This window comes from Grus americana, chromosome 10 (assembly GCF_028858705.1).
Source record: "Grus americana isolate bGruAme1 chromosome 10, bGruAme1.mat, whole genome shotgun sequence".
NCBI classification, from domain to species: domain Eukaryota; kingdom Metazoa; phylum Chordata; class Aves; order Gruiformes; family Gruidae; genus Grus; species Grus americana.
Genome location: NC_072861.1, coordinates 14,046,875 through 14,059,444, shown reverse-complemented (window position 1 = coordinate 14,059,444; position 12,570 = coordinate 14,046,875). Strand labels below are relative to the sequence as shown.

Here is a 12,570-nt window from a genome sequence, read left to right as displayed (position 1 = left end):
AACTCAGGGTAATCAGTGCTGAATAATCAAACTAGACTTTATTTCAGAAATATCAAAACTACGTTCAAGAAAGCTAAATATTAGACATCTTCAGTTACTGTAGAAGCAATAAAATAATCTACAGAGGAATGTCATGCCAATTGCAATAACAAACATTTACAGCGCTGCTTCTGTATAGCATGCATACTTAACCAAAGACAAAATTAAAGCAACAAAAAATGCTATGTGTTAACATTTGAAAACTTTAAATATAAAGGAAAAACATGAATAAGAAATTTTGGTAATAAGAAAAAATATATGTCCAAAAATCTTTATTAAACACTGTACAAAAAATATTGCACTTTTAAATCAGACAATAAATATCTACAAAAGTATCTTACAAATGTTTTATTTTAATTTAAAAACTGCTTAAACAATCAAGACCCATTGCTGATTAAAAAGGTAATGATCAGGAATATCCTCTCCTTGCAGTCAGCCTTGGACACAATAGTCCACATTAAACATTTTCTATACAGTAGTGCTAATCTAATTTTCAGTGATGCAAACCCATTGTGCAGGAATGCTGTTTCTAAAACTGTTCTTACAGCATACCCACTAATTAGCATGTAATGTAGATCAGTAATGTAACACAAGATCCAAGTCAATACAAGCATATAGGCCTCCAACGTGCAGTAGTTTAGAAACTATGAAAGAAAAAAAGAAACATCTATCTGCTGCCTCCTATGGGGTTCTCTCTGCTTACAGCCCTAATAAGACAATCTGCAATATGGAAAATAATTTACCTGGGAATATCATAATCAGAATTTATCAACTTGCAAAAGACTCAAATGGTTAATGGTCATGATGAAAAGTCTTGATGGAAAACTGCTCAAAATAGATTTCTTGCACTTGTCAATCTTCATAATTAATAATTCTTCCTTGGACATTTTTCCCCATTAATGTGGGGGGAAAATATTTATTCAAGACAGAAAAATCTGACAGACACGTTTGGCCAGTTATTGGCTCCCCGTTTGACTCGATGTGCAAGAGGACAGTGCTCACAAATGTTTCATTCACAGCTCTGACAAGGAAGCCTTGTGTCTAATTTAAAATCAGTAGAAAAGTCTAATCATGTCAGAATTTCAATTGTACTTCAGTGACTGGAGCAGAAGAATAGAAACAATGGAAAATGACACCTCATTTATTCAAAACAGATCTATTGCTGTTTTGAAAATTGTACTAGCATCTACAATGTCTTTTACTGCATACACATAAATACAAGCACAAAAAATTGAATGTACTTCTGTGTATCCATCTGACAGCTAATATCAGTAAAACATATCCTGTGAGATCGACCCTTAAGCTCAAGCTGTTTATGAAAAAGAAGTTGCTGCCAAAAATTTTACAGCTACAAGCCACAGCTTCCATAAATTTAAAAATTGCATTAAATTTGATAAAACAATAAAAACAAAACCTAGGGGTCAATAGTTGCTGCATTCCAAAATTCTTCAAAGGATTTTGTGACTTTGTTTTTCTCATAAGTTAAGGACAGCAAGCACTACCTGGTGCTTTTTGATAATGGTTTTTCCCCTCATAAAATTACGTGATGTGATAGCCTGTAAAATTTTACAGACGATATGCCATGATATTATCTTCCTAATCCAGACACAAAAATGCTTAAAACATTAAATGTTCCATTGCAAAGAGTGGATAATAAAATTTCCCAGAAAAAAACATCCTGTCCAGCATATCAGTCTGCAATAGTTTTTTCATTAGCCCCATGTTTCTATTTAACTGTAATGTCTTATTTACAAGTATATACTTTGAGCAGGCTAGTTTAATGAACATCTCATCTCATCTCTTCACTGCAGCATCATGAACTTTCCATAGAAGGGTTACATTTCTTGACATGATTGACAACATCTTTGTTTGTAGATATCTATCAAGCATAACTTTAGTTGCTTTACAAATGTACAGTAGTGAGTTGTATCCTTGCATTCACCTTCTGAAAAATAGATTTAAACATTAAAAGGCTTTATAATGGACAAAAGATAAATAGTAGAACTTATCATCATAATTTTAAACAACTGATGGACTCCTGGTAGCTTTGTAATAATTTTGCTTTGCATTTCTGGCAACAGTGGATTCAAAGCTAAGCTAGGTTACAAATAAGAAGTGTGATCTCACTGTATTCATTTACCTATTGTCTGTTTCAGAAAACTACGCCATCTTTCAGGAATTAACAGCTTGCTCAGAGACTTATGAGTCACAACTGGCACAGTCATGTAGGGAAGTTTGCATAAAACAACTTCCTAAATATCCTGTTTCTAAAAGTGCTTTTGAGGCTTTAATATCAAACTGGCCTACTCATGGAGAAAAATAACCCTGGGATTACGAAGTGCTCCTTGGAGAGGATAGTTTTACCTTTGATGTACAATCAAATGCTTGTAAAATCATTAGTGTACAACTGTGAGTCACCTTCTAATATAACTGCTACAAACTATTACTATGCTCATATATAAATAAACATTTACATACTGCCACAGGATGTGACATTGCAGTGTTGCCAGGTCACTGGTCTCTTCCTCCATCCGCAATACTGATCAGCCACAGGTTTGTTATTCTTTCCGTGTACACAGTACACCCGTCTTGACTGAAATCCACTCCCACAGTCCACACTGCAAGGCCTCCAAGGGCCTGTGCGCCAATAGACATCACATGCCTCTGAAGAACAGTTTCTTCTGACAGGAGACCTGTGGAGGAAAATTAATGGCAGTTAAATGTTTCCTTTTGTGCCAAACCCTTATTCACAGAATCATAGAACCGATGTGGGAAGGGACTTCTGGAGGGTGATTAGTCCATGCCCCCTGCTTATAGCACAGTAAACTACACCCGGGTTTCTCAAGACCATCTCTGTGTCTTGAATATCTCCACAACCTTTCTGGGCAACCTGTTTTAGTGTTTGAGAACCCTCACAGTAAAAAAAGCTTTTTCTTATATTTGAGTTTGTAGTAATAAATGGAAGTTTCACCATGTATTTCAGTGGAGCCAAAATTTCATTGTGTGTGCAGTAAAAATGCTTTAAAATGCTCACAATTCACAAGTACTTCTATAGCAAGAAATATGAAGAGCTGTATTCAGTAATCAAGAAACACGGTAACAAGTCCCATGTGTGTAATTGTTACCTATTTATTCCCTGCTTTTCATTGTCCTACCTACACATTTGTTCTGGAACAGTTTTGTGCCCCCAGACCCTCACGTTCACTTCTAATTTGTCTTTAATTCGGCCTTTTTGAGATTATGGTCTTTTATAGAGACTGCCATCCATCCATGTGCTATAGCACAGTCCCAAGCAAAACTGCTGATTAAGGTTCTGTGGAGCTGTCTAGGCTGTACTTTCCATATTGAAAGGAGTTGTTTAAAGATAGTAAAACAAATTAACAGAGTTCTTACAAAGGATGTGTACACCTTATCAACCATTCCATTTTTACGTACCTCATACATACCTCAACAGTGCATACTAAGAAGCAAAATGAGATCTATTTATGCAGAGAAGTACACCTTATTTCAGTAATCGTAAACTAGTAAACCAATTTACGTGGTTCACAAAACAATGCCCAGGAAAACTCTCATTTTACAAAATTTGGGCAGCAGTAGACCAGAATAGAAAGTATTATCAGAAGAGACCCAGTTCAGCAGTAATTAAAAAAAGTTATGGCAGATCACTCCAATTTCTACTTTCTTTTTGGGACTCAGGATTCTCGCACTCTATTTCTAGCTTTGCCATTACCACAGTGGAGGACACTGATCAAATCCATTACCCTCCTTGGGTTCCTGAATTCATCCAGCATATACAGAGGGATGGATAACTGTCACTACCTCCTTTCCTTGTATTTGATACATAAGAATTTGCCTATTTATACTGCATTGACAATCCTGTATCTTTAATTTGATCATCTAAAGAATCTAACTTGTACTGCTTCAAACTGTATACCTCTTTCTTTCATCACAAGAAGAGTTCGGCACCAAAGATCCATTACGAAGTTGACATATAAAATGACGATGCTGTAAACCTACAGAGCGACCGACACAGTGACCAGAACACTAAAAAGTGAGAGAAAAGGGTGAGGGGAAAGAAAAAGAAAGAACCAAGTTAACAACAACAGAATCACCCTTCTAGGCAGTTACCCAGTTACACAACCCAATTACAGTTCTTGATCTGCATTTCTCCTTCTTCAGCCCTATCATACCACAGTTCAGAGAAGGCCTAGATATCTTGGATTCTCTGTGTGCAATTTTGCCAAGATACTGACTTTCCTACCTATTCATAAAGCTAAATCCATTGTCTAGGCTCTCATCATTTCACATCTCTAGTGCTACCATGTTCTTTCTGTAGCTCTGACAATAACAAACTTGCCTTGCTAATACCTGTATCAGGAATGTAGCAACAGTAATTGTCTTAATTCATTGCTTTGCTCATTGAATAGTAAATACTGCATTAATAATTATAAAAATCATACCAATATGAACACAAGTTTACTGCACAAATGAAGAAACATAGAAAATATAAGAAAGCAGAGTTCTGTGTATTAAGTATTGTGGCAACTGCTTTAGAAGTGCATTCATAAATCTATCTTCAGAGACTTCACAAGTACAGCTATACAAACTGTGTTCTTATAAGACTGCAATAAAAGCAATATACTAGCTTAAAAATGGAATACATAGTAATGGATTAGCTTATAAAATATACTGAAACTAATACTCAGGTTTCAGATCACATCTTCCATAAATAAAAGTAGCTCAGACATCACAAAATGAAAAAAAAACCCACAGGATTTGTAGTTCACTGGTCTGAAAGGTAATTACAACTAGTGCCACATAGCTCCTCCTTTGTGCAAGACAATAGATGTTCAGCAAATGGTACAGTGATGCTGATACACTTTTATAATAAGTAGTTTCCAGACAAACTCTGTAACTTACCTGTCCTTTTGTCTGTACCGTCCCCACTGTACACAAATGACCCATACAGGGTTTCCTTCCCACAGGACGATCTCTGTGCATACAAGCGTCTGAGAGCAGTGTCAGCATGCTGCCATTGGCTTTTACCTGTTGACAAGTTATTTGTCGATAGCGAAATCCGTTGCCACAAGATGCAGAGCACTCAGACCATGGACTAGTTACCCACCTACAGGATGCAGAGACAAATTTATAGCAATTATGAAAGTATTGCAAACTTGCTGATAGTTTGCAGTGATCTGTTTGCAAATAAAAATCAAAAGAACCTGTCATTGCAAGTTTTAGATGTGAGAAAAGGTAGAATCAGCTTTTGCAGTTGTTAAGCAAGATCTTGTAAATATGGTTAACTGATGACTTCTACGATAACTGTGGCTCAAATATGCTAACAGAAGTGACACTGCTTAGTACCCAGAAGGTTATATTAGGTAAACCCTAATAGACCCTGCTGGATAGAACACTTCTGAAGGAAGGACAGCGTACTTTTCCATAATTTATAAAATGAATGGTACTGATTTAGTTACTACTAAGGTGACAGGTGCCATAACCCATCCAAATTTATTACATCAAGATCTTGCTAGATAATGGCTCAAACAGAACATGTTATTTATTGATTAGAAATAGCAAAGATTTAGTCTGTCTTGGCAGCTAGGAACAATACTGGGGAAGCAGCAGGTGGTAATAAAATTTATTTGGCCTGGTCTTTTCATAAATCTAGGCTAGAAATACAGAATAGGACTTTACGTGTAGCACAACTGTGATAACAGGAAAAATATTCTATTCTCTTTGACTGTTAAGAAAATGAAATAATTACTAAACAGTTTATATCCAATCAAGAAAGATTAACCTTTTACAGTCTGGACTCTTGCCTTTTTCTCCCTTTTAAAGCTCAAGTACTTTTGCAAACATTTGGTGCAGCGCATGCACAAAAGTCAGCAAGGCCCAAATTCAGCAAACACTTAAAGCACAAGTACATGCTTAAACCCTTATACATGTTTAACTGTACTTCTATGCTGTGCTGGAGAGAAGTGAAACACGCGTGCAAAATACTTAATAAGGGCCCATGACACTGACTGTACACCCAAAGCCTTTATAATTCTATAGATAGTTTCTAAAGAGTTGTCTTGGGATGAGAAAATCATGCAGAAGTCAGTAAGTGGGGAAATGGAAAGGGAAGTCTGACCATTCTGCACTTCCCTCCCAGGTCAGTAATTGCAGGGAAGGGGGAAAGGCTGGAGGCACTAGGAACCAGACACAGGGCTATTTTCCAGGCAGCTGGAAGCTCTTCCTGTATAGGAAGCGTGGAATATTTCATAACTGAAAAACAATTCGATGTTAGCATACATGCATAATTCAAGGTAGAGTTAGTTACATTAGTATACACACAATTCCCTTCCACTGGTAAATACATAAAGCCAAATTAAAAGCAAAATAAATCTAAGCATTTTAATAAGAAAGAATTCAGTCTGTTTAGCCATATGAAATAACTGATTGGGTTTTTTGGTGAATACTCTGGGTCCAGCAATAATGTAATTGTCAAGTCAGGCACTGCAGTCCACTGAAAAGGCATGACCTTGCTTTGGGGGCACTGGGCCCTCTAGTATCCTCCTAACGCTGTCATCTGCTCTGAACGCCTGGATTTTAAGAGGGAAACTTGCAACTGAGTCTGTGTGTTTCAAATTATTAGTTCTATTTCAGTATTTTTCCACTGGCAAAAAGTTTGCTTGTTATGGGCTGGCTGGAGTTCAAACTCATAATTTAAGACGATCTGGTTTTTTGGCTGCTTATAATGAAATATAAACAAATTTCTCCTGATATTTATCTGTTGCTATGTTTTCTGTACTTAGAACAGAGTTTAGAACATACTGGCAAGATGCACTCCCACAATGTCAGCTAAGGTCTTAACACTTCTCTCCGAACATTTTCCAGTGAGGGACAACTCCAAAATGTGTGCATGACTCTTCATCCCTCATGGATTTTTACATTGCTAAGAGCGATGGCCAATCCTTTTAAGCAACGGAAAGCACTTGTTTTGAGGACGCCTGTGGGATTTCCTGCTAAAATCCTAGAGCAACGCCTTGTTGAGCTGGAATGCTCAGTGCAACTCAAGAAGTCCAGAGGTAAGGCTTTGGCTTTTGGAATCAGATGTTGTGGTCTACTTGCCTGTGATACAAAGATTTTCTGTCCCAAGATCACAAGGTACTCCAGTTGATCCAGGCAGAAAATTGGCAGGGAAGCACATGCAAGGAGCGTGACGCTGTGGTGAGGGGGCATTAGACACAAATGAGGCATTCCACAGTAAACATCCTACTCAGAGTCTGCTGGCACAGAAGGAGGGGAGGTGAACACAGATTCCACTCAGGAGTATCCTGGCTGCTCTAAACACGAATTTTCTCTCAGGGTGTTGGCACAGATTCCACAAAACTAGCACATCACACTGTCTCAGAGAGACGTCCAGCTTAGCTTTCAAGGTATTAGTGTGGTAGCAGCAAGACTTGCTGCAGCAGCATGGAGACTTCAGTTGAATCAAGCATTCTCCTGCTTACTTGTGATCCATTTTCATATCTCTTATGCTTTATAGGGTTCATGATGAAATAAACCCCACATTTCAGAGTCAGAGTATAAGCACAGAAACAAGTTTAGGAGGTTGTGAGCACATTTGATAAACATAGAGCACATGGGAACAGAGTAGAAATTGTTTACCTGGCAGGGCAGTCATCTGTGTTGCATGACTGGTAAATAATCAGTGGCTTTTGCAGCTCCCTGCATAACAATTCATTTACTTCCTGTTTCTCTGCATTCATGCACTGCAGTCTTCTGGAGCGGGTCCCTGAATTCCCACAGCTAGCAGAGCAAGTACTCCACTCAGCATATTCCCATTTATAATCTAAGAAATGCAATTGAAAGCAGCATGAGAGAGGGACTATACATTATAACTGTGTCACATTTCAGTTGATCTGGCAGCATTTTCTGTAAGCTAGCTAGATATGGCATTCTCTGTCGAAAAGCAAAGATTTCAGCATTGTGAAAAGGGACCAATAAGCCAGAGTAGAATTTAGTCCTACTCAGCTTCCCCTCAAGTTCAGCCGTTACGTATGAGCATGAAGTTCTCTAGAAGGCAAGTGAGATCAGCATACGTGCACATGGAGGGCAGGACCTGGCTCACTGTAGGAACAGATGAACTTCTTTAAAAACTTTCATAACGTTTTTATGCAATGAACATTAAAAGAAGGAAATTGTAAATCATGCTCTCTAGGTTTCCTGCTGTTCTACAGGAAGTTTATTCCGAAGAAAACTCATCTTTCTCCAGACACTTCACATAATTTCAGGATTTAAGAGAATCCTGTACTAAACTATAGAAAAGGATTTAATGCATAAATAATTTGCCACCAAGGCATCTGGCAAGATGAAAAAGGAATTTGTTTTAAAGAGCATTTTATATTAAAAACCGATCACCTCTAACAATTACTACCTTTATATTTAGTCACAATTTCACATTTACCCCTTCCCCCACAATTTTTTTTTGACACTTGGTAAAAGATGAAGTACTATGTAATGTTGACAGATTTTTATGTGATCACAGAAGGAGTCAGATTTTTCTGTAATAACCAAGAATAATTGATAGCTACCAGCTGTGTCCACAGGCTCACTCTTCCAGCACATAATGAATTCTTTAACTTATTGTTTTTCAATGTTTCCTTATTACTTCTGGGTTTTTTAAAATAATACAAAAGGGCCTTTTTCAAAGCAGAAATAGTTAAATTTACTGACTGCAACTATGATGGAGAGACTGTATTGTTTGTTTAACTAGGATGATATTGCTCAGAAGTGCCCTCAATATGCCTACTGTGCAAAAACCAGCAAAGGAGATTTCGTAGTCTCACAAATGCACAGGTATTTCAGTGATGAAACATTTACATAAGCAACAATCAGACTTAAAGTTCACAACTGCAAAATGGAATCTCCCCAAAATACTGACCAGCCTGACTGGAAAGGGTACTGGGCAACCAAAAGGCAGTCCAGCTAAAGACTGCAGGTGGATGGTTGAGTACCTGGCTAGACTTGTTCAGATGTTCTAACTTTATTGAGATCTATATTAGGACCAAGGCCTGGATATATTTTGTGATAAACTGTTAGGACATTTTCTGATTCAGTTCATCAATATTTTGATTTACTTTTGATTTTAAAAATAAACATTTTGATCATAGATATGTTTCAGTAAAACTTCTCTGCAAATGTAACTGACTCCGCAACCCCATGCACATCAGCACCATTCTCACCCATAAAAGTTATTCACTGGTAGTCACTGAGAATACACTTATACACAGTGGGGCGGATTTGCAAGATCTGATCTTACAGCTTGAGTCCTTTGCACATAAACAGTAAGCCAAATGATATTGATAGGATAACAGATAAATCACATACAAAAACTTTCAATTTCAACAGATACTTGGTTTTTAAATCTGATATGCATTCCCTGGGTATCGACTGGTTAGAGATTTCTTTCTTTCTTAAACTGTCAAATGGAGTTTGGTGCTTTGCTGCCAGAATCTTAGTAGGATCTAAGTTCCTAACTCTTTTTTTAAAGCCTGATTATAATAAAATTAATTTCTAAAGCACTTTAAATATTTACAAACTTTATAAAATATTTGCAGATACAGCCTATTGTCCTGCTGGTGCATATGTAAGATCCTTGTCAAGTTCATCTATAATCCTCAGTTGCACATTTTATAACCTAATAGAAATGTAGTTTTGTGCATGCATGTTACATTGGAGAACATTAGAAAGCTTTCCTGAAAACGGAACATTGGAATTGCTGAATGTGCAGTGTGCCTTAATACAGTGGCTACCCTATCATTGTAATGATACTGGAATATGACAATTATATTAAAATTATTTTGATTATAATTAAGAGATTTCCAAAGATTACCTCAGTTGGTTTTGTTTCAGTTTGGTGGGCTATCATGGCAGCAATTTGTATGATTTGTTGAAAGGGAAATTGAGAAAACCTTCCTGATTTAAAACTGTTTAAGCAGTGAGACACTGAATCAGGCAACATTCTCTCAGCTTCTCAGCTACACAGGTAAGAAATGAGAACCCCCACATGATATTTGGATACACATTAACTCATATCCAACTCTGAGTATGGACATTGTCTATTGACTTAAATGGGACTATTCACACATGTGAAGTTAAACATGTATTTATGAATTACTTTGTATAAAAGCAGGTTAGGTTTCCAGAAAGTCTTTACAGAGTGAAAGAAAATATTTTAAAATTTAAGAATTTGTCATATAATTTTCAACAAACCTTCCTTCTTGACATTTACCCAAACTGACATTGGTTTTGCAGTAGCTGAAGTCCAACATTGGAATTGTCCAGCAAATTGTCCAGAGTTGGTGTTCACCTCTAGGATACGACCCCCAACCAGAGTTCGGTATTCCAAGGTCTTTACTTCCTCAATTGGACTATCTCCGAAAAGCCAACGAACTGTATTTCTGTAGCTAGGCAGCACTGGGCAACCTAAAAAATCAACAGAATTTTAGCAGGTTTTTCTAAACACATTGAAATGTTTGTGAATAAGAATGTATGATTGTGTGATTCTACAGAAAAGACCGTACCAGTCTAAATAAAAACAAGAGTATGCATAAATTCACTGAAGTCCAAGCTATGGCCCAAAATTCTGATGGCCCCTTGAGGGTTATCAGCTGTGCACGCTGATGTATACTTACCATAGTTCTTCATATTTTTCCGTTTCAGTAAGTTCTTACAAACTTAACTTCTATATGAATGAAGGGGGGGTGGGGGGAACAATTATTTAAATGGAACGAAGATTTCATCCCAGACTCTACAATATATAAATAGGTTCGCAATGAGAGAGTTTCTATCTATTTTGGACAGGAGTCAAACAAATTAAAATTGCTGCATTTTCACTCCACAGGCACAAGCAGGGATGGAAACAGAAGTATTCATTTAGACAGAAAAATAAAAAACCATTTCTATAGCTCAGCTGAATCTCTTCCCATCGTTTCCAAGTGAAGTTCAAAGAGAAATTACGCAGCTTCAGTCTCATGGTGAGTCACCTAGACAATGCCTAAAGGGTTGTCATTTTAAAGCATTGTTTGAAAAGCTGAATGAAAAAATAATTGTGTGTCTTACTGGGAGGTTCCCTCCCTGAAAACAGAAAGCTGAGCTATGGTTAGGAAATCCAGAAGGTCATCAAACCTGGACTCTTCGGAATCACACTTTCTCCATAGGGCCCCCTCCATTTTAATGAAATTAATAAATAATATAATTTAAATTACACAGCAGCAAAGACTACATACCTATTCTTAGTGGATCTCCAGGTACCACACTGACATTTGTACCAATTCCAGATGCCATTAGAACACGCTTTCTTCTGCTTCCCTTTGATAATAGAGTGTTATTCTCTGTAAATCTTTGTTCTGTAACACAATGCATGTGATCTCTTCTTAGCAAGAATTACATCACGATGCTAACAAAAAAATTGTATCAATATGTCCAACATGCTAGTTATGAAGCAGAAGGATAATAGCACTTTTGGATTCTTTAGGATTAACTTCATTTATGCAGTTCAATCGTCCGTCTAACAAATATACTTCAGATATGTAAACAGGAAATGTATAAATTATTTCTAATGTTTATACAAGTTTCTAAATTAATCAATTTAATTTTATTTATTAGAAAAATAAGCCTGTAACAGTATAAAAATAAGATTTACAGGACGTATGATGTATTTCCTGTTTCTCATGACAATGTTATTTATTATTTCATTACCAGTCATTCACATACAGAAATTTTAAGAAAAATAATTCTCTCAGTGGAATCAGGCCAACTCCTCTGTTCCATTAGATGGAATTATGACAGTGCTACCACAGAAAAAAGAAGAAAATCTACGCTATCTCTATGCATAATGAGATTTTTAAAATGTATGCAGAATCATATGCCTATCACTATAGCAACTCCTCCTTTTTATCATATGCCAGACAGAATAACTGCCAAAAATGTGGGCAATCTGTCAGTAACACACAGTTCTTGCCACTTAGTCAACATTTCTGTTTTAATGAATGTGCATAATATCTATGATTGTCCTTCCAGAATGGTTTAAATCTTTTGTTATGTTCTAAGTTCCATGGGTCATTTTACATTGGTTCAACATTTTTCCTGAGTGTGCAAAGCCCGTACAAAGCCTACTGCTTGTCTGAGTAAACACTGGGACAAAAAAAGTCTCCACGGAACCATGGTGAGGCCAGTCCCATACAGGCAAAAGGCTAGTTGTCTTGTCAGTCCTTAGGAACTTCTATTTTTTTGCTCTACTGCTTGACTTGCCCAGGTAAGGCAACAATTGCTGTAGTGAAGTCCAAAAGGCTGACATGATTTTGCTCTAGACAACACCGAGTCAGTACAATCTGCAAGTCCTGACACCAGAAGTCCTCCCATTTCATTGCAGTTTTGCGTGGCCAAAAAAATGGCAGAATTTGGCCCTCTCCTATCCACTCAAGATTTATTTAAGCTAATGTCATGTGACCAGGAATAGAAATGAAATTCAGACTCTTG

At 37.0% G+C, this 12,570-nt stretch overlaps 1 protein-coding gene across 7 annotated transcripts in view; it reads right to left on the bottom strand.

Moving 5' to 3' along the window:
- Nucleotides 1-12: 12 nt before the first annotated feature.
- ADAMTSL3 (ADAMTS like 3) overlaps nucleotides 13-12,570 on the bottom strand; it is a 186,649-nt gene continuing 174,091 nt past the window's right edge. For 6 of the 7 annotated variants that reach the window (XM_054837231.1, XM_054837228.1, XM_054837232.1 and 3 more), the window contains exons 25-31: nucleotides 11,319-11,438; nucleotides 10,303-10,515; nucleotides 7,696-7,879; nucleotides 4,960-5,164; nucleotides 3,974-4,083; nucleotides 2,518-2,732; nucleotides 13-1,984 (exon numbers count right to left, since the gene is read on the bottom strand). In XM_054837231.1, coding sequence (XP_054693206.1) covers nucleotides 1,875-1,984; nucleotides 2,518-2,732; nucleotides 3,974-4,083; nucleotides 4,960-5,164; nucleotides 7,696-7,879; nucleotides 10,303-10,515; nucleotides 11,319-11,438 — 1,157 coding nt within the window. In that variant the 3' untranslated portion in view covers nucleotides 13-1,874. Of the gene's footprint in view, nucleotides 1,985-2,517; nucleotides 2,733-3,973; nucleotides 4,084-4,959; nucleotides 5,165-7,695; nucleotides 7,880-10,302; nucleotides 10,516-11,318; nucleotides 11,439-12,570 lie in introns of those variants that run through there. The other variant, XR_008578650.1, reaches the window with a different exon arrangement.